Source organism: Castor canadensis, chromosome 14 (genome assembly GCF_047511655.1).
Source record: "Castor canadensis chromosome 14, mCasCan1.hap1v2, whole genome shotgun sequence".
NCBI lineage: Eukaryota > Metazoa > Chordata > Mammalia > Rodentia > Castoridae > Castor > Castor canadensis.
Window position 1 is genome coordinate 40,567,801 of NC_133399.1, and position 22,375 is coordinate 40,590,175.

Here is a 22,375-nt window from a genome sequence, read left to right on the forward strand (position 1 = left end):
TCTCCAGTTTCCTAAGGAGATCACACTATTGTTCCTTTCTCATGTTGACTCCTCATTTCATTTTCTTGGCATGTTCTGTTGGCTAGTGTCTTTGGTGCAGAGCTGATGTATGGCTGTGATGAGCTGCCTTGCTCCCAACTTTCCTGAAGTGCCTCTTCAGCCTTATTATTAAATATGACAATGGGAGGGTCCCTCCTTGTCCTAGTTGACTAAGAAGTTTTCTACTGAATGACTTGGAATTTCATACAGATTTTTGTTTGCTGCACTGCCTGTGTAAGCTTGAGGATGAATTCTTCATGGTCTTGCAGTACCCTCTCCTCTGCTTCTGATCTGCTAATCCATCACTTAGGACTTTTACATTTGTGTGAGACTGGCCTGTCACTGTCTGTGTCCTTGTCTACGGATGATGGGCTTCCCCATTCATTCATCCCTTCATTCGTCCACTCAAAACATTCCAGCTTCATAAAATGAGTTCTGTACCGCCCAGGCTTCTCCCTGCTCAGCACCCTGTGTATAAGTGGGTGTTCCCCTCCAGAGTAAAGGAAGGGGCACACCAGTAAAACTATGCAGGCCCAGTGCCTTTTCCAGAGGGAGGTCTGTGACCTGGACTCCTCAGGACTCCTGACTGCTCTGGTTGGGGCAGGACCTGTATCACCTGAGGCTTACATTATGTGCTATGGGGCAGGACTGTCACTCACTTAGCTGTGTCCTCAGCGCTGGGACATTCTTCAGGCAATTGTCATTTCACACGTAGCAGAAAGTACCATACACAGAGGCCTCCAGAGCACTCGGTCCCTTCAGCAGATGGAGCCTGTCCTTTTGCTCACCAGGTGCCTGAGCTTCTCTGGGCCTTTCCACTGCGAGGTCGGAGGAGTAGAGCAGAGGGACCACCCTGGCCTGGCTCAGAGGTGGGGCTGTGGCAGGTAGGGAGCTTGCTGGAGGGGCTGTCGGATTCAAGGAAAGTCTACCCTGATGTTACTGTCTTGCTCAGCCTGTGTGGACCATTGGGCAGTGTGTGGAACTCTCCCTGAGGCATGGGGCCAGGGCTGTGGTGGCTTCATGTCTGAGGGTTGTCATGATATGCCCATCACTAGGGTCCCTGGTGCCAAATGGCATTTGGGTCCATTGTGACCTCCTGGGCTACTGGTGGGCAGCTTACTCCTGCTAGGGGCTTCCAGCATGGCACCTGCCCTGGCTCCTCCAGCAGGATGTGTGTGGGCTTCACCTCCTTGTTTCTGTGTCCATCATGGTCGCTGTTAAATGGCGCAGTGCCGTCTGCCTGGGCCTTGTGCAGACACTGTGAAATTAACTTGCTCACCCCACAGCCCGTGGCAGGCTGGACTGACATTTCCAGAGGGCTCCTGCGCAGACTGCTCTTGGCACCTGGCCGCGACAAGGCGGGAGGCGATGAGTGCTTTCGCCACCACTGCCTAATTGCGGAGCCTTGTGTAGTATGCGCTGTTGTGCTGCTGTTAATAGCAGAAGATCCCCTGAGTCTTAAGGAAGGAATGCTGAAATGATGGTCTCCTGTCCCTGGTGCTAAGCAAGATGGGCTCCGGCAGGGGCTGCTGCCCAGGGCCACATGAGCATAGGCAGTCAGGAGCTCAGAGCTCTGAACTGAGGGCCTTGGAGCATCACCACCCCTTCTGTAGGGAGAGGGGCCAGGAGTGGCCTCTTCACCATGCATGCTGCCTCCTTAACAGGGGCTGCCAGCAGGTGTGAGAAGATGGGGCCTTGGTACAGGTGTGGTGACGTCCACTGCCCTGGATTAAAGCCCCAGAGTGCCAGCTGTATCCTGAGACCTTGCCCTGTGGCCTTACCTGCCCATGGCCTGGAGGAGGGCAGTTTGAGGGGTAGGCCTGATTCTGGCTCACCCACTATGCTACCCTAATCTCTGAGGTCAGAGCCAGTGTGCCACGCAATAGCAGAAAGAACCCCTGGGGGCCCCAGCCAGGTGGGGAACAAGGACACAGAGATGTGATCTGCACACTGTGTCTCTAACTGGAATTCCCAGCCCAGCCCTCTCCTGGGCAGTGCATCACTCCCCCCCCCAAGGGGGGTCCAGCACAGCCAGATTCTGGGCCACTGAGGCAAGAGGACATGGTAAGGCAGTGCCAGGAGTCTGAGAAGGAGGCCAAGCCTGTGTGGCCTGGAGCCCTGTTGCTTGCTGTCACCCTTATGACAGATGGCTCCTGAGCAGGTCCCTGCTCCCCAGGATGGTCTGTGTTCCTCTTCCTGACACACTCATTTAATTTTTAACTCACAAGGCATTTGCTTATTTATTTTCATTGTTCTTGATAATAATTCTAACCCATTAGAGGGGAAAATTATATTCAAAAATGCTGTTTCACACTTTATTTGTTTGATGATTTAGAGCGATAGAAAATAGCACATTTGCTGGCTTTTATAGTCTGATAATTATTCACATCCATCAAGCCATTCCAGGGGAATAAACAAAACACCAAGAAAATTACACTATTAATAGCGTCCTCCGTGGCAGACGGGAAGACTTTGCGGCCGGCATGGTGGAGTGATGATGTGGCCCCAGCCGAGGCTGGATGCAGCCCCCTTCTGATCTCCAGCCTGAAAAAGCCTGGCTTAGTCACACCAACTGCCTGGCTGCTGATGTCCCCTCCTGCACAGCTCAGACCCCACGATCAAGCTCCAGCTGCTTGACACCCTGAGCCCTAGAGATGCTTCTTCATCAGTCCCATGAACCTTGGCTAAGAAACACGCCATATGCAAGTGTCCCCGTCAGGCTCTGCTCCCTGCACAGCATTCTTTTCCTCTGGCCTCAGGCAGTGGCACCCAGGGGTCCAGTCTTTTTGGTATACCCCAGCTACCTTTCCAGGCCTGTCCTCTCCAACATAGTTCGACTCGGGTCACTCGGCATCGTTGGTCCCAGCCACACTCGAGATGGCCCAACCTCCATTCTTGCCCCATCGGCAGGTATGTGAGTTTTCAGTTTTGCCTTTTTGGGGTAGCAGTAACTGAGGGAGACACTCCCTACTCAGAATCCCTCAGGGAAGAAGCCTGAAGGGCAAAGAGCCCCTGCGTACCCTCCAGGCCCAGGATGTGACTTCGTTCTGTCCAGAGCTCATCCTTGCTCCACCTCTAGCATGTTTCCTGTGGCTTCTTGAAGTTTCAGCCTGCTGGTCAGTGTTTGTTTCTCCTCCATGGTGTGACTCACATGTCTTTGAGTCTCCAACTTGAGAGTGGCCAAGTCTGGACTTGACTCTTTCCTGGGCTTCCTGTAGGTCTCACACTGACACCCAATCTACGAACAGAAACCCTTATGCCTTCTGGCACATGATGCCTGCATGTGTCTCCCTCAGCCCCCTTGCTGTGGAATGAGGAGTTATGGACAACCAGTGTGGGTCACCTGGTGTGGTTGCCAGGGAGACCATTCTGCAGTGCTGGCTGGAAATGTAGAACCAAATTGTTCATGGGCTTCTCATTTTGAATCTTCCAGAAGTGTTTTGTACAAAATGTTCAAAAGCAGAGAGAAGGTGGGGCAGGTACAAATTCGGGACTGACGCCAAGGAAATAGCCATGGAGATAGTTCTAGGGGGTGACATGCTTCTCCTCAGAGGATTCCAATTAGAACCCTAACCCCAGGGACCCGAGTGACTTGCAGGGTAGCATCTCCCAAGAAGACCTTCTGCAACTGCCTCATTGGCTTTCTTAGCCCCTGTAGACACAGCCCATGACAGCCCACCCTACCCTTGCAGAGTCCATCCTCCGTCATGTTGAGACCCTGGCTCCAGACATACCCTGAAAGATGCCAGAAGGGTGGAGCATGCAGGCTGATGAGGCCCTGAAAGGTTTGGGCCTCCTTGGCTCTATGGGTAAACTGAGGCCAGCTCTGGAGGGGCACAGAGCTGGAGGACGTGGATGCTGCTGCCCGTGAGGAGCCTCTGGGCTGGTGGAGAAGAGGAAGTGAGGGAGCTCTGAGCCGGGTGATGTGGGGAAAGTGGCCAGCAGCAGCCAAGCAGCCCAGGGGTCAGGGAGAACAAGAGCAGGCCACTGTCCAGGGCTAACATGACCTGCCCCTGGAGGCACACTGGCCACAGGACTCAGAGATGCCATCTGTCCAAGAAAAATGCACACGAGCCCTTTGCTGCCATGTGAATGTGCTGCCATATTCACAAAGAGGCCACCCAGGGTCGCAGGCAGGCAAAGAAGATTGATTTGGGCCATGAAGTTTGACCTTGTGATGGGGACTGAGCTCACAGGGAGTGAGACAAACTGCCTCCCCTTGTAGGTGACCAATAAAACTGACTTTGTTTTACAGTCATAGAAATTGCTTGCTAATGGCTAGCCAGATGCCTGAACTGCTTGCAGGCTTCAGGAGCAAACATTTCCAAATCTGCGTGGCAGGGGTGCCCTGTGTGCCAAGAGGGGCTGGCTGGCATGAGGGCAATGCATGCTTAGCTCCTGGGACGTGTGTGCAGCAGGGCCCCGTGGAGGCTGTGCTCTGTGCTCTAGGGCTTGGTGAAACTCTCCCATGGGGATGTTGACCCACACTCTGTGTGATCAGCCTTGTGACTGCAGCTTCTCACAGACGAGCACCATTCTCTCCCCCTCCCCCCAATGTGATCTGTACTGGCCACCTGAGTCCTTGAGCTGCTCAGCATTGTCAGAGAGTAAATAGTGTGCTGGCTTCAGTATGGAAAGATCCCTGCCACCCTCTCCTCACCAGGACAGCCCAAGCCCTTGTCTGTCACCTCAGCTTGCAAGGTTGGGCAGGCTGGCACATCCTCTGGCATCCGGTCCTCAGCCCCCTGAGGCTGCTCCTGGGTTGTTTCAGGTGGCAGGAGGTTCAGCTGCTCTAGGCACCGATGGCAGTGGGTCCAAAAGTCTCCATGGCTGCCGGCTTCCCATCCAAGTGCCTTTTTAATCTCCCTGGGGCCGCTCCTCTGCACGCTCGGCCAGTGGCCTGCAGGCTGTACTTTGTGATAACAGGAGCCACGTTCCAATGAATTAAACTTTTAACATCCACCAGATTCAATTAATCTTATCTTTACAACTCCCAATTACAGGCGGTAATTAAGTGAAGGCAGCATCGTGGACTGGGGATATTGCATTAATCATTGCAGCCTTAAAGCCATAAATCAGTCCTTCCCATCCTCCAGTGTCTTCCAGAAGAGGAGGCACAGTCCCTCCGCAAAGGGGCTTCGTGCTGGGATGAACTGGCTTATCCTTATGTAAATGATGAAGGCCATCCAAGAGAGAACAGCCTCAGCTTTGCCCAGACAATGGAAAATTCTCCCAACAGCTGCAGAGTTGAAGGTGCCCGTGGTGCCTTGGGCAGGGGCCCTGGGAGTGTGCCCAGAAATTAATTATTGTATTCTATTTAGATTAAAGACGACAAGATGTTCAACTTATCTCCCACCCACCTCTTCTTTATTTTATTAGAAAAAGAACACAGGGCTTGGCTTGACTCAGCTCGACTCAGCTCCACTCAGCTTGGAAACGGCTGTAGTCAGGCCATGTTATCTCTGTCTTTCCCTGCTTTGTTCCTTTGCCACCCGAGGGCTGGAGGGAGAGATGTGTTGCGCCCCCCTTTCCTGACTCCACGTGTTCTAAAATGCTGTTCCTGTAGAGCAGTGCCTCTCATCCTTGGTGCCATGCTCCAAGCATGAGCATCCTAGGTTCTCGTGCACCTACTGAGCAGTGTCCCTAGCCTTCATCCATGCCATGCCAGGAGCTCCCCAGTCATTGCCATAGTTGCCCCCAGACATGCCCCAGTGTCTGGCCCTAAGGTTTTTGTTTTGTGTGCAGCCTCGGGACTCTGCTGTGCTGGCATATTGTTGACCCTGGGGCTTCCCAGCCCCTTCCCTGCCAAGCTGTGGCTCCAGCAACTGCTCTGACGGGAAGAGGCTCAGGCCACCCCACAACACCAGCTTGTGTGCCAGTGTTAGCGGCATGTCCCTCCTGTTGCATGTGATTGGAAACTTTCGACCTCATCTTTCTTCCTGATGATGGGGCTCATAACCTGTCAGATGTAAAATGTGTGAAAAGAAAACTGAGACCTAGGAGTGGGCAACAGGTGGAGTTTTCTCCTCCCAAAGCTGCTCTTCCCTGGAGTTCCCTGCAGGGAAGTGGAAGGTGCAGATTGGTGCACCAGCCAGACAGGGAGGACAGAGAGCTCCTGCTGGAGACGCTGGGGGCACCCACCAGCAGTGCTGGCTTGGGGCTTTTTATTTGAGGTTTTGTTGCTCTAGCCCCATTGGGCGTTAGTGCCACTTAGCTATCCTGGCATTTGCCAGCTGCCTCCATCCTTTGGGCTCATGGTTCTGAGTCCTCACTGCCCAGCCATCCCTGCTTGTTGCCTCCACTCCACCATGTGCAGCTACTGTCTGTCGATGTCCGTGCTTGGATGGATGTGTGCTGGTCACACAAGGAGCTTGATTGTCTCCTTTCTCTCATAGGTATGCCATCCCGCCGGAGCATGGCAAGCGCCTGGAGCGGCTGGCTATCGGTAGGTGTCTGTGTCACTGGCAGGCCAGGGTGGGACTGGGGCCTGGGACCAGTGGGCGGGCTGGAGGTGGGGAGAGCAGTGGCTGTCTACCCTGATTAGCTGCCATTTGGGTTCTGGTTGAGGAGGGGTTCCTGCTCCCAGGTGTTGCTGTCTTCTTCTTTCCTTACTCGGTGGTAGTGAGATCCACAGCCTTGCTGCGTGCTTTGTCTTGTTCTGACTCCTTCTTGCTCCCCTCCCCCCACTCCATCCCAACACACGCACTGCTGTTGTCGTGAGTGCTTGTTTTCTGTTCTCACTATGAAGGCCAGGCCACAGGTAGCATTGCTTTGCCGCCTTCTGCACCTGCCTTGTCTAGTCTGGGTTGAACTCAGGTCCCTTGCCTGTGCTAGAAGCTGGTAAGTGACCCAGGCTGGCTGTCCTAGCATCCTCAACAGAGCTCTCCATCTGTGCCACTGACCTGTATTCACACCTTCTCTGGGGACATGTGTGAACATCCTGGGCCAGGTGGGTTGGAGGCCCCCAGCCACCCCAACAGAAGGCTCTGGGGCAGTGGAGAGAGTGACGTCCCCATATCAGCTCTGTGTCGTGGCCTGGAGAAACCTCAGCTCCCTGATATCACACAGCTCCCAAGTGCCTAGAAGGATGTTACATGGCTTACCATTGCCTGCTGGGGCTGCTAGGGCCAAGTCCCTAGGTCCCCTCATTGAGAAATGACAGAGCACTGCTCCCAGATCTGGAGGCTGGGACTCAATGGCCAGTGAACTTGGTGTCTGGCAAAGGCATGTTCCTCACCAGGGGTGCCAGCCATGTGTTATTACATGGCAGGAGGAACGGAAAGGTTCCTTCACCCTCGTATGTAAGGGCTTAAATCTCCATCATAAGCCCTATTACCTCCTAGGGGCTCTACCATATGTGCTCAGGTTGGCCTTGAACTTGCAATCCTCCTGGCTCTGCCCACTGAGTGTTGGGATTTTAGGTGTGTGTGCAACCATGCCGAGCTAACCATGTTTTAATACCATGACAGTAGAGTGTGAATTTCAACATAAGACTCTGGAGACCCCCATGTTCAGATCACAGCAGTCCTAACTGGCTGAGAGGGTCTTTATCACTCATGTCAGCTAAAGAGCCAGGCCTTAAACAGAGCTGCTCCTTCCCATGCTGGCCAGGTAGGGTGACCTTGGTGCCAAGTGGAGGCAGTGAGGACTCCATTGTTCTGCAAGCTGACCTGACCATCTGATCATCCGATCATCCTGCCTCTCAATGGCCATAGCCAGTGGCCCAGGGCCCCTGAAAGCAGCTGCAGGCCTGTCTGGAAGCCCATCCTTAGCTTGGCACAGGTTCCTGCCTGGCTGGCAAATGCCTAAGCACACAGGCCATACCTGTCCATAAGGATTAAGGGAGGCTCATGGAGTGGGGAGGTGTTTGCGCCGGGCCTCTTCAGGCATAGCACAGGTTTGTGGCTTGGCTGCCTTTTCTAGCATTTCAGTGGGAAACAGGCCCTCCTCTGTGGGAAGGCCAAAGCTTAGGTTTAACAACACTGTGTCTCGTGGAAGTTCTGTAGTTATAGACCATTCACAGTAGAGGCTGTCTCACTCTGGCTTATAGCACCAAAGTAAAGCTTTCTCACTGGGTTATTAATGCAGAGTTGAAGTACAAAGTCTCATTTGAAAATAAAAGCTACAGCGGGGCACTGGTGGTTCATGCCTTGTAATCTTATCTCCTTGGGAGGTCAGGAGGATCACTGCTCAAGGCTAGCCTGGGCAAATAATTTTTAAGACCCTATCTTGTAAATACCCAACACAAAAAGGGCTGCCAGAGTGGCTCAAGTGTTAGAGCACCTGTCTAGCAATTGTGAGGCCCTGAGTTCAAATCCCCAGTACTGCAAAACAACAACAAAAATCTGTAGAAATGGTTCCCCATTGTGTTAGCTTCCTGATGATGTTATAACAAATAACCATAATCTTTAGTAGCTTTGAACAACCAAAACTTAAGAGTTCTGTAGGTCAGAAGTCCCAAGGTCAAGGCTGCAGCATGGTGGCCCTCTGTCCCCCATTTCCCAGATCCTAGAGGCCCCACATCCCTAGGCTCTGGACACCTTCCTCCCTCTTCAGAGCAGCAGCAGGGTTTCCCAATCTCTGCCTCTGACCTCCTGCCTCCCTCTCCACCCTGTAGTGATGCTGGGCCTGGAATAAGCCATGGCGATCCAGTTCTGGGTCCTTTGCGTGATCCTGCCTTGCAGAGTCCCTTTCATCCCCAAAAAAGGCAAAATAGTCACAGGTTCTAGGGTCTTGGGGAGACATGATTTAGCCAACCACACGTGTACACAAATATTCAGCACAGGTGCTCCCTGAGGACCGAATCACAAAGGCCGCCTTCTCCTCTCCACTTACACTGAGTTCTTCCAGTGAGCTGCATCTGTGCGTCCTTGCTCAATGTGCCTTTTCTGTTGGAAAAGAAAGTGAATTTCAGGCTGGCCTGAGAGCAACTGGGAGAGCCACAGTCGGGATCTCAGGGTGATAGCCCACCTTGGATGCCACATCTTCTTTCTGGATCTTTCCCCGGGCTGGCCAGGGACCTGGGTGCCAGTCTGGCGTCCTGGCAAAGCCAGCAAACTGGGAAGCAGCTCTGTGTAGGCTTGCTGCTGTGGGTTTAAAAAAAAATTCCTGACTCACCTTGTCCCTCCTCCGCAGGGGGAGCAGCTGCCAGAGCTCAGGAAGTGGTTCAGCCACTGACCCAGAGGAGGGGCAAGAATGGAGAGAGGCGGGCACAGCAGAGTCATGCTGCCTTCCTCTGCAGCCTCAGGCTTAGGCCCTGCCAACTTTTGGGGGGAATGCACCCGTGCTCCCTCGCAGAGCTGAGAGTAACGGCTTGTGATTAATAATGGAGAATGAATAGCTGCGCTCCAAATGGGCTCGCGGGGAGAGTTGTGGGGCCCACAGAGAGCACATTAATGTGTTGGTGCATTATTGGTGCTAATCACTTAAAATGTGTGCCTTTATTAGCGCTTTAATGAGAGCCACTTAAACTGCGCATTAAAAAGAGGAACTGCAGCGCGGCCAACGGCCGGTGGCAGGCAGTCATAATTCTAATTGAAATGCTTTTAACGCCAGGGGAAGTTGCGGATACAGTGATCCCTTGTACCTTAGGAACCCGCCATTGTGTCTTTCCTCTTGGCCCCTCTGCCAGCACCGAGGGCTGGAGCCCCATGTGTCTGTGTGCCTGCACATGCATGTGCCCTCTAAGTGGTGACCCACTGAGGATATGTGCTGGCTTGAAGGCTGGGGTTTGGGTGGGCTTCCGGAATGATCCCCGGGCCGGTTGTGGCTGTGGATCCACCCAGGAAGCTGTTCATGCCCACGAACACTTGCTCTCCCACTGCCTGACACCCCACCACTGTACTCTTCACTGTTCCCCTCTCAAAGTTGCAGGCTGATGGGGTACAGGTGCAGCCTGTATGTTGCTGACCAACCCCATAGGGTGAGCAGTACAAGGGAGCCAGAGTGGCCCAGGCCAACTCCTGTCTCTGCCTGCCCTCGTGGCCTCCTTCCTCCTGAGCTCTCTGCATCCTGCATAGATGAGCAGTGCTGGGCAGAGCTGGGGCTGAGCAGGAGGCACCTGAGTGCTTAATTAGCAAGTCTCCACATGCTATCCCACTTGGCCCCAGGGTGCTGTTTCTGCCCATGAGAGCAACCAGCTTCCACCGCAAGCATACCCCTCCTCAGCAGGGGCCTGCATTCCACCCCAAGGGTGCTGGCTCCATGGTGGATGGTGGCCAGGACTCACTGTTGGGATTCCCAGGACTTCACTTGAACCATGAATGCCTCTGCCCTTCACCAGAGCTTCAGCTAGCAGGTGCTTTGGAAGAAGCCCTGAACAGGGCTGGTTAGGGGACAGTCAGGAGGAGGCATGGCCAGTGCCGAGTTCCTTACACTTCCCTACCTGTTAAGTCAGTCAAGTGGTCTGCTTGGAGGATAGGAGGCGTCCCCAATGATAACTCAGACTGTCCCCCTCATGGTGGTGAGTGCTGGCCATTTCTCAGCTGGCCTTGGGCTAAGGCTGGGCTGGCTGGTGGATCGGGCTGTCCAGTGGAAAGGCAGCGAGCCCCACAGGGTGTCAGAGCCAGGTAACAGCAGTGAACCCTGGAGCTGTCTCAGGCCGGGTTTGTGGTTCTTCCCAAGGTTTGCTCCTGCCTGAGAAGAAGGAACCTAGGTCGGGGTGCTGCTCACTTCCCACAGTTCCTAGTTTATGGGGCCCCAGGATATCAGCTTCTGGAGGAGAGCGGCCACGCCATCTCTCCCGTCTGGGCTCAGGGTAGTGGGGGGACTGTTCCCCTGGTGACACTATGGACTTTGTCCAGGAGCCTGGAGGGAGGCTTCCATACAGCTGTACCCAAGGCTTGGTTATAGGATAACCTGCCCCTTCCCATGGGGCCATGGCTCTGGGCTGCAGCCAGTTGTCCCACCAATGGGTCAGGACCTGGGTGGGCACTGGCCAGAGTCTGTCCACCTCACTGTTCACCCTAGCAGAGCCCCACAGTGTTGTGTGGAAAGGCCATGTGTTCTTGTCCAGGCCCTAAGACACAACCTTGGGTCTGAGGCCACCCTGCTCCTCCTGGGGAAACACTGATGCCACTCTCTCCTGGATAGGCTTCTTTCCTGGGAGCTCACAGGGCTGCGATGCCTTCCTGCGCCACAAGATGACCCTCATCTCACCCATCATCCTGAAGAAGTACGGGATCCCCTTCAGCCGGGTATGTACGGACTGAGACGCCCACAGCAAGAGGGGCTCTGGACCAGGCCAGCTGGCCATGAATGCCCAGGAGGCAGTCCTCCTAACCAGGATCGAGTTCTAGAGCAGTGGCCAGCCAGGGAAGAGCATTGGCTCTGCATTGCCTCCTCATTGCCTCTAGCCCCTCTGCTGGGGAGTGAGGATGTAGAAGGAGTGGTCAGGTGGGGTCTTAACTTGCCTCCCCCCTCCCCTAAACCAGACAGAATCCTCTGTCCCAGTATGGCCACTCGGGGCCTCTCTGCATAGCCAGCAGTCCCATTGACTTGCCGGGAAGCCACCAACAACCCTGAGGGTAGGTCCCCTGGCTGCCTGGCCTGGCTGCCTCTGCTGAGTGAGTGAGCACCTATTTAGAATGGACTGTGGGCTCTCCTGACCATGCAGACTGTGGGCGCTTTTGCAAGTCCACACAGGGGCTACAGAGAATGAAGTCTCTGCAAGGGGTGGTGGGAAAGTGGGGGCTCCTTGCACCTGGGAGCTCCTTGCAAACCTGACACCTCAGGTTTGCAGACCCAGAAGCTCTAGTGTCCTTGGGGAGGCCGGCTCCACTTTCAGCTGCCACCTACCTAGCGCTGCCACCCTAGGCCTCTCCATTCCCATGCCAGTCCTTTTTTGGCAGAAAAGTCCAGATTTACATCCCCAGGTTGGTCCATGAGAAGGCACATGCCCAGAATCTTTCTAATGGCCTGAGTGGACACTGGGCCACACATTGAGTACCAGGCAGGAGAGAAGGCCCTTGGGATAAGCCATTTGTGTGAGAGCAGTTTGTCAGGCCCAGGAGCAAGTCCTGTGATGAGACCTTTTGCTCCCCTCCCCTGTCACGTGCAGTGAGGCACGTTGGAAATTGCTCTGACATTTCAGTCACCCGCCTGCAGCATCGGCATGGGGATCGGGATGGGGATATGTTTTTAGAGTTGCTCTGAGGAATGTGGGCGCTCGTGTTCCCTGCTCCCCTGTCTTCCGGCCTGAAGATTGTTCGTTACCAGGAAACCACAGTCAGATGGCGGCATCGCTCACTTCCATGAACAATGCTGAGCTTCTAGCCACTTTGTCAAGAACATTCTCCAAAGCAGTGCTTCCTGGAGAGGGAGGCCTGTGGACCAGTGAGCCGTCTACTTCTTCCTGGGCCTGCATTTAGAAGACGCTACAGTGTGTGCATAAAACACTAGACCCAAACTGGCCAGCTCACCTCCAGCTCCAAAGGGGCTGCTGATGTCTGAGGGCTGCACTCCCTCACTCCTGCCCTGGATGACCCAGGGACCAGGCATCCTTGTCTCCGGAGGCCCCTGAGGTTGAATGCCCATTTCTGGCTGGTGGAAAGCAGCTTGCCTAGGCCATCTGGGGTCCAGACAGTGGCCCAGCCCCTCAGGAGTGCTGGTCAGGAGATGGATATCCCTAGCAAGTGCAGTATGGGTCCCTTTTCTCATCTGAATTCCTGGCTCCCTTCAAATAAGTGACTCCCTGCACTGTGCTTATAAATCTTTGTAATGCTATTTCCTTCTAGAAGGAAAAGCAGATCAATAGCAGGGCTTTTTAATAATTAAAAGTGTGTACTTACGTGATCTGCCATTGACTCCTCATTTATCCTGTGAAAGCTTGTGGACAATACTGTGTCCCAGGCTTTCCTGTGAGTGGCAGTGGGGCTGGCGTCCCTTTGCCACTGATGATTTTGCTGTGCACCTATCCATCATTCCAAACGCCTGCTGATTTCTTGTCAGGTACAGTTGATGGCATAACATGAAGGACAGACACCGAGATACCGACGTTCTGACAGAACATAATCTTCCTGTTGCTGTAACCTGGTGTGCCCTCTGTCCTGGGCTCCCTTCATGGGAGGGGCTGAGTGGGTGAATGAGGCCCGGTGTGCACCCGAGCCTGGCTCCTCACTGCCACCCCTCACATCCAGCTTTCCAATTTGGTGTCGGCTCCTGGCGCATGTCACACTGCCCGCCAGGCCTGCAATAAGAAGGTGATGTCCAGCTTGGGGTTCCAGGAAGAGCCATAAGGGTATTCCAGGGGCAGCCTGACAGGGTAGGAAAATCAGTGATGGCATTAAAAACAAGCAAACAAACAAAAAGCCCAAAACCTTGCTTTTCCTTGGAGTGAAGCCTGAGAATCCAGGCTGTGATGGCGGGTGCTAGGGACTAGGGGACACCAGTGTGTTCTCCCCTCCCCACTTCCCACCATACACTCCATCCTGCCATGGTAGCTGTCACTTGGACGGGAATTTAAAAATACAACTTAATGCACAGTGACTTCCCGTGATTGGTGCAATTAATTATTTGAAAAGAAAAGTATCACGGTGTTGTGAGAGACTGGCTTTTCTCTGGCAGTACTGGGTTTGATTGATTTTTTTGAGCAGCTGGCTCAGAAAAAGCCCCCCACCCCCATCTGTCCCACCGTGCCAGCACCTCCACCCCGATTACCTAGATGGATCCAGCAGTCTCTGAGCCTCCCTCTGGGGGAATAAACACAGATTAGCAGGCCTGAGGACATTGATGAAGTGACAGTAAGATGATGAACAGCCCGAGAATAGGGGAGAAAGTGTCAGCAGACACTTGACCAAGATATGTGCCAGTCAACCAACATGACCTGGTATTCAGCTCAGTGGATTTCTGAGAAAGGCAAGAAACCAGAGGACCCCCACCCCCAGCCCCAAGCATGGACATGCGTGGTACTGAGAGATTGCCAAATGGTGACAAGGAGGGAGCAGCAGGAATGGACAACGCCACACTACTGGGCAGTCCACTGGAGGCTCAGAGGCTCCCCATGCCCCAGCAGTCCCCTCTGGACTGTGCACTCCAGGGAAGTGGAAATACATGTATGGGAAAATTCGAGCATGTGACCACATAACTTTCTTGACGTCCCTACACTGGATACAGCACACGTGGCCTTCAACAAGGGATTGGATATATGAATAGCGGTATATCCGTGTGACAAGCTTGAGTTTAATGAGGAAGAATGAATTGTTGTTCTCACAATGTGGGAAGGAGCCAGGCATCCATGCTGAGCGAGATGTCAGCACACAAGCATGCAACCCGACCTCAGAGCCCCTTCCGCTCTGTAGGCCTCAGCATCCGCTTCTGCACATTGGCCCTACAGCCCTGTCTCCAAGGAGTGTGTAGCCCAAATCCCAGAGTGGGTGGGACAGTGGCTGCTACTTGACATCAGTCATTCTCGAGTGTCACACACTGGTGACAACTTCTGTTTCCTTCTGTGGCCCCACTCGTCACACTCAGGCCTACCCTGTGGCTGGGGTCTCTGTTTCAGGAATAGTGTGTCCAGGCCAGTGTAGCTGGCAGGTAGCTCCACAAACTTTTGATGGCGGCATCAAGACCCTACAGTCTGGGTGTTCCTTTGCATTTTGACTGCTCATAGTCTGTTCGGGATGCAGTGGAAAGACTGTGCTCTGATGGCATGTCTCCCAGCATGTTGTGTGCACAGCTAGAGGCTCCTTCACACGGAGGAAGGACGCATGCTGTCCTACCAATGGCCTCATCTGTTCTCAGAGGGTCATGGCTGCCACCAGCACCGTCTCCTATGTAGGAACTTGTCACATGGCTGCAAGTATAGTGCAGTCCCTACGAAGCAGGAGGCCCCACCCTCACCATGGGCCTAGCAGTCCCTGGGTCTGCAGTACTGTACAGAAGGATGCTGGCTGTTTCTGTCATCTTGGGGTGGACATGGAGGGTCCATGATGAGCCTGCAGATCTGCTTCATGCTTGCAAAGCAGACACTCTACAGCTTGAGTCACACCTCCAGCTCATTTTTGCTCTGGTTATTTTGAATATAGAGTCTCCAAAACTGCTTGCCCTAGCTAGCCTGGAACCTCCATCCTCCTGATGTCAGCCTCTCAGTTAACTAGGATTACAGGTGTGAGCCACCAGTACCTGGATGTCTTTTGGGTTTTGGTGGTTTTGTTTTTGGAGACAGGGTCTCATTGTGTAACCAAACTCAGGATCATCCTCTCTATGCCTTCCAAGTGCTGGGATGACAGGTGTCAGTTCCTAGCTGCAGGGAGCTAGGAGGAGCTGCCTGGAACCATACTGGTTTGTCAAGTCAGGGCTCCTGACACCTGTTGAAGTCTCAAGCCCACATCCCCCTGCTGTGCTCATTGGCAGCTCCCTGTGGTCTTGGCTCCTCTCCTGTTGGCCTTGTCCCTCGCCTGTCCTCCTCCTTCCTCACCTGCCTTACTTTGCCTCCTTAGATCACGCAGGAGGCTGGAGAATTTATGATCACCTTTCCCTACGGCTACCACGCTGGATTCAATCATGGATTCAACTGTGCAGAGTCAACCAACTTTGCTACACTGCGGTGGATTGATTACGGCAAAGTGGCCTCTCAGGTAGGCTCTGTGTGTGGCAACAGTGGCTCTTCTCACCCCCGCGGCTGAAGTCCAGGGCATCTCTGTTACTGCTTGTCCAGCCTGGGCCACGTGTTCTTCATGGGTCTGTGTCTGAGTTCTCAGAGAGCCTGTCCTAAAACATTCCTTGACTCACAAACTGGGGAGGGGAGCGGGGAGCGTGTGAGTCCCAGGGCAGTGCCCGTTGTCTTCTGCCTCCCACCTCATAAAGGGGCTGGTTGTACCTGGGGCTTGGTGGGCAGCTCTGGCCTTGGGGTCTGGGGCTCTCCTCAGAAACACTTTTCCCATCGTGGTTGACTTTATGGGCATGTCTGATAGTCACTAGTCCTTAGGGTGGGGAGTTCCTTTGTTATAGTTGACTGTTCTGTGGGTCGTGCAGCCAGACCCTGCCTGTTCAGGTGTCGTCTTCCCACCTGTCTGTCTCCTTGCTGGGGTTCTCTTGAGTGGCTAAGAACCTCTGTGACTAGGGGTTCTTGGGAGTGACGGATGGGAAGGCAGGGTTAACTTCTTCCCAGGACCTTGCCGCTCCTGGTCTCAGGATCTGCTGTCACACACAGATCTAACATCCGCACTGAACTGTGGCCCTAGAGTTCTTTTTAAGCCCACATGCGCCATCTGTGTATTACTGTCAGCCTGGTGGGTGTGCGAGGCCATGTGGGATGCCTGAGAGCTGCAGGAATGCAGCAGGCTGGGGCCTGGGCAACATGGGCAGGGCTGTGAGTACCAAACTCAGGAAGGGTGAGAGAACTGGAGCCCAGGAAGTGGGTTGTGATAGTGGTGGGCCCAGCTTCTGCTCCAGCACCAGCAGGTGGCCCCCTCTGTCCCTGCAGGCCATTGTTGCCTGTTCTAGCTCTCTCCATCAAGCCGGCATGGCTACACTATTCTTCAAGGCTGAATGCCCAGCCTGTCCTCACCCTTCTGCCTCCACTGTCACCAGCATAGTTACTCTCAGTTCAAGGGCCATGTGGCTTGTTAGGATGTGGGGGAGCAGTAGAACCCCACTAGCCACCAGGACAGTGAGAGCTGGTGCATCTGCTGTGCCCACATGCAGAGCTCCTGCTCCCTCTGGGTCAGGAACATTAGGGAGGTATGAGAGGAGAGAGCCTCAGGCCAGGTCCCAAGGGTCACACATGCTGTAAATAGCAGACCTAGCAAGGATGCTGACCAGTGCATAGCCACTCAAAGTGCGGCTGAGTGGACTGGAGAAGTGCCTTGAGTATAAACCCAGGCAAAGGGCACAGAGGACATAAAACACCTCACATGTGCATGTCTATACTGTGCACATTAACTGGTAGCTTTGGATATATTGGGTTAAAGAAAATACGCTATTAAAGTGAATTTTGCCTGTTCGTTATTAGCGTGTCTCCTAGAAGACAGCGCTGTGTAGATGGTGGCTCATGTTGCATTTCTCCTAGGCAGCCTAGCCCAGATGACTTGGGCCCCTTTACTTCTCTAGATATTTGTTTTGCTATCTTCGCTATTGTGCACAGTTTGGGGGTGAGCGCTAAGGATGAAAGTCAGGGCCTGGGCCCACTAAGCCATACCCCAGTTTGAAAGGGAATGAGCTGAGTGGTAAGGGAGACTCGGACTCTTCAGAGCTTGGACTCAGGCATGGTGTTAGGGTGAACTTTACAATGGACTGAGCTTGGCTGGAAGGAGGGGATAGGAAGTCAAGATCCCTTTGTGATGTTAGGACTGCGTGTGACTGCAGTGTGCTGCCCCAGGCCCACTCTGGTGCAGGGGCCCTGTCTGCACTGTGGCCAGCCTGCAGCAGATTGAGTTGTGAGCCAACACCACTGTGGGCCTGCCCAGATATTACAAGCAATTTAGGTTTCAGCCATGTGTCACAATAAGTAGCATTGGGGAGCGCAGCCTGGATTGGGCTCCACGCTTCTATTGTTAGATGGCGTAGCGTGGAATTACTGAGCAAGTAGCGAGTGGCATTCACAGCAAACCCAGGGTTCAAGACAGGTGGCCTGGCACTCAGCTCCCTCTCGGGGCCCCTCAGTCACCCCAGCCCCTGTGTGGGCAGACCCTGTATGGTCTGTAGGCACCCCTACACAGGTCAGGTCCACCAAAGAGAGGAGGTGGCCATGGCCACTCCCAGGCTCTGGGGTGGGTACTCAGGCAGCCAGACCCCACCAACCAGGTGGTTGCTGCTCCTGAGTGCACTGGCTAGAGGCAGGTAGGGTGCTTCACACCATGGAAGGCAGGACAGATGAGGATAGGAAGAACAGAAGGATGGGGAAACCCAGAGCCCTCCCTCTTCTGTGCCCTGGTCCCCTCCACGTACCTCTGGACCAGCTGCTTCTTGCACATTCAGTGGAGGGAACCCAGGGAAGGTCCATCTCCTACATTTAGAGGCTGCTTTCCTAGTTGACTTGCTCCCCTTTTTCTGACCTTGTGGGACTTCCTGTCCACATCCCCATCTGTCTTTCTCCTGCTAAAGACACCCTTCTGCCCAGCTGGCCTCTGTCAATTCAGGCATTTGTTCAGGGGCGCAAACAGCCCCACAGGCAGCCTGTCTTCAGTCTGCAGTACAGAAGGGATCTCTACAGTTTTAAAGGGCTGGAGGGAAATCAAAAGAACACGTGGCCTGTGGCAGTTACATGGAACTCAAGTTCCATGTTCCTGGGCACATGTTGGGGCACAGATATGCGTGGCCAATGCTGCTGTCTCCCTGCAGCTCCGGGGTTGAGAGGTTTGTGGAGCCCACTTGGCCTGCAGAGTCTGGAACACTCACAGAGTATGGAAGCCCTGGTCTGTAGGAGCCTGAGTTTGGGCCTGGTCTGGCGGCCCTTCCTACTGACCCACAGCCTTTGTCTGGAGTATGGATCAACATTCCCTTGTACTGGGTAATGAAGAGCTAGGCCTCTTTGTCGTGAATCAGAGCCAAGCCCCTTTGCCTGTGGGCCTGAGAATGAGCCCATAGACAGGCCTCCAGAGTCCCCAAGGGAATGAGAGGCTGCAGGGGACAAGGAGAGGGCTGCAGTCACAGGTACAGGACAATGATAGGAGCCTTCTGCACCCTTGAGAAGGGGGAGTGGGGACTGCCCTGCCCATAATCATCCACCAGCCAGCAAGTATAAGGAAGAACATGCTGTCAGAAATGAAAGGGTAGGGTAGACCAAACCTAGGGAAACAGGCCTTACTGTCCCTGCCACACAGTTGCCAGTAGGAAGGAATGGGGCTCTGATCCACATCACAGCATGGAGGGGCCTTGTGGACACGGTGCTCAGTGAGAGAAGCAGACACAAAAGGCCCTATTGTGTGTGACTCCATTGATAGGAAATGTCCAGAACAGGGAATCCACAGATAGAAGGTGGACTTGTGGGGGCCATGGGCCAGGGAAGGGCTGAGTTTCCTTTTGGGGTGATAGGAACTTCTGAAACTAGATGGTGGTGATGGTCGCACAACTCTGTGAATCATGTTCTAGAAATTGTTGAGTTGTACACCTGACACAGGCAAATCTCTATAGTCTGGAAATTGCATCTCTGAAAATCCTGCTGTGACAATTTTGAAAGTAGGATGAAATGGTCTTATCCCCATCAGTTCCTTCCAGACCAAGAAGACTTATCTGGGGTAAAAACAGGCAAGGAGGTGCACAATGGCAGAAGCTCACAGGGGGTTGGATGGAGCATAAGTATTCTCCACTTTGAGGTAGGTCAATACTGGTGACCTCTTCTTTCATCTCCAATGTGGGGAATTGGGAGACCCAGGGCCTTCTCCCACCAGCTGCTTACGTGAGTCTCCCTTGAGCTTGGCATTTCTTTCTCTGGGACAAGCACATGGATGTCTAGGGCCTTGCTGGTTACAACAGTGGGAAAGTGACATACAGGAACCAAGGGAATACTATGCAGCCATGATGATGAGTACACCTGTGGGATATGCCCCATCTTTACTCACATGGAGTGGTGGGCTTGGCAACTTTGACTCAAACAGTAGAACATGAGTGTGACCTTCCATGTTCATGGGCACTTTCTCCAACATTGGTAGAAGGTGGTGTACATTACAGCACATTTTAATCATGCTTGCAACCTTTCTTTTTACCCAGGAACTCTTTGGTTAGAGTGGTGCAGTTTGGGGCAAGGAGCGGCCTTGGCCGTGGCTGGTGTCTTTGGCCAGAACCCTATGGCTGTAGCATGAGGGGCTTTGCTGTCCTCAGTGGTGGTTTTGTTGCTGTGATTTTGCAGTGGGAATTTAAAATCAACCAGCTAAACCAGGAGCCGTGGTGGGACACCAGACCCTACTCTCAGCCTGGGCCCTCCGGGCCACCTCCCCTGCCTCAGGACAGCATGGGATCCTGAGGGAGGGGACTCTAGAAGGGTCAGCAACCCAGCCTGGCTGAGCATTGCTGCCACCTACTGTGTGCACAGGAGTGTCAGGGACAGGGTAAGCATAGAGCCCCCGCCAAGCCCCGTGCGTTACCAGGTCACCTGTCCTCCAGAGGCACAGCTGTCACACCCTTGGTGGTGAGAGGACCTCTCTCAAAATGATGTCAACTCCTCCGAGATGTGCTCACCCTGGACTGGCCACCTAACAGCACAGAGGCCTACCCTCCCATCTCCCTCACTCACCTGCTTAGAGGTGTGAGCCCATGGGGTACAGGAGATGACCCCTCCCTGCCCCAAGAATCCCCAGGCTGGGCTGTATCCAGGCAGAAATGGGCACAGCTGGCTGTGGGGCCTGAAGCTCAACTCTGCTTCCCAGGAAGAGCCGCAGGCTTTGTGCTAGCTGCTGATAGATCAAAGGGATGCTCCTGTCTCCGTGAGGCGATGGAAACATGCGTGTGCACAGCAGCCCTTCTCAGCTGAACTTCACTGTGCAAGACTACTGCCTGGTGTGTCCCAGGATGGCCTGTGCAGTTGGCAGACAGAGCGCCTCTTCTCCAGAGCTCTGGACTCACCAGCGTCCCTGACCCACCTGCCAGGCAGAGGTGGCGCAGATGAAACAGCAAGCAGGATTTAAAGTGCCATTGGCAGCCAGTGAGCCTTGCACAGACAACTGGTTCTCTGCCAGCTGTCGCAGTCCATGGGTTGCTGTCTGTGGAGCACTCACTTCCCTCAGGAGACCTCTGCGCTCTCAGGTGTCCCAGTGGGTTTGGGATGAAAAGGGTCCCGAGTCTAGAGATGGCCCACCTGGTGCCCATGACCCCTGCATCTGTGCCGGCAGCAGCTGACCCCTGGGTGGGGCACCTCCCACCTCAGGCTGGGTACAGTAAACTTGATAACTGCACAGTGGGGACGCAAATGCTTCTGCTGCTTGGGGTAACTGAGCTCCTTCTGTTCGATGACGGTGCCGCCTGCTCCACGTGATAAACCTGCAGCCCTGGGGAGGCTGCAGAAGGTTGGAGTGGAGGATGGGCATGAGCCCCTAACCTCCGGAATCGGAGGCACCACCCATCTTCACCTCTGTCTCTCACCTCACCGCCCCTCTGACTGATGGCATTGCTGGACTGGGCTAGCAGGTCTACAAATTGGTTTGTGAAATACGTTTTCTGTTTGCTCCCTGTCATGGATCTTCCTGCCACACATCGCTGGCTGTCTCTTAGTCTCCACACGTGTGCTCATGCTCATGGTGCTGGAGGGCCCACAGCCAAGGTGGTCACAGTGGATCCTGGGCCTGGGCCAGCATTGGCCACTCTGCATTGGATCCTGAGCTAGCATCCATGCCTGTGTATGCAGCAATGAGCTAGGAGAACGAGTTAGAGAGGTTCCCTAGTGCGGGATCACCCCTTGCACTGGGGACCCTGGGCTAGTCCTCCTCTATGGGGCATCCTGGGTCCTGCAGGGTGCTGAGCAGTGTCCCTGGCCTCCACCTACTCCATGTCAGGAGCACCTTCAATGTGACAGCCACACATGGCTGCAGACATGGCCTGGTGTCTCCCGGGAGCAGAACCACCCCAGCATGGGGTGCCTGGGTTGGGGAGGATCCTTGGAGCTGTGGTCATCTCTGCCCTGGAGAGGCCTTCCGGACTGGTGCTAGTGGTCTGGACCAAGGGACTTTGCGGGCAGAGCCTCTGCGTCTGGCCTGGCCTGCCATCCTGCCATGGGGCACAGGTTGTTCTTGGCTATAGCCCAGTGCCAGGTGGCACCATGTGAGATGGCTAGCGTAGGGCTGGCTCCTCTCACGCGGTGATGGCGGCGGACAACCTTAGGACACAGAGGGAGCCACGTCTTCCACAGACTGAAGCTCAGTGCTGATGGGAAAGCAGAGCTTCTCCTCCAAGGCCGGCGGGGCGGGGGGGCGTTGCTCTTGCACGCAGGGAGCCTTGCCTTTGTGTCTGAGCCAGGCCAGGTGAACGATGGGGTGACTCCTGATGACCCCAACACTGGTCTCTTCCCCCAGAATAGTTACTCCCTGTGAGGGAGGTCAGGGGTGCAGACTGGCTCACAAGCACCGAGCTAGAGCTAGAGCATCCTACCTGGGTGCAGACCTGGCACCTCATGCTGTGAGGCCCTGGACCAGGCAGCACCCTGCTTCAGGTTACCCAGTGATAAAATAGGGCTCCAGAGGCACTCTTCTCAGGGGCCAGGTGCGCTAAAGAAGCAGTCTCCATCATCCGTCATTTCCTACGCAGAGGGAATGGGAGCCTGGGGTTGCAGACCAGCTCTGCGGGTGCAGTGGGGTCAGATGCAGCACTTACTTGTCCCCACGAAGGCAACACTGATACAGGACAGATAAGCTCCTGGCTGATGCTGGGTTCTTTGGGTAGGGGGCTGGCAGAGCTGGGAGCCCGTGAC

The 22,375-nt window shown here is 54.3% G+C and overlaps 1 protein-coding gene across 4 annotated transcripts in view; it reads left to right on the top strand.

Moving 5' to 3' along the window:
• Nucleotides 1-22,375, top strand: part of Kdm4b (lysine demethylase 4B) — a 122,443-nt gene that overhangs the window by 59,649 nt on the left and 40,419 nt on the right. For 3 of the 4 annotated variants that reach the window (XM_020172387.2, XM_020172389.2, XM_020172391.2), the window contains exons 7-9: nt 6,435-6,484; nt 11,131-11,234; nt 15,477-15,614. In XM_020172387.2, the coding sequence (XP_020027976.1) occupies nt 6,435-6,484; nt 11,131-11,234; nt 15,477-15,614 (292 nt within the window). Of the gene's footprint in view, nt 1-6,434; nt 6,485-11,130; nt 11,235-12,255; nt 12,832-15,476; nt 15,615-22,375 lie in introns of those variants that run through there. The other variant, XM_074054386.1, reaches the window with a different exon arrangement.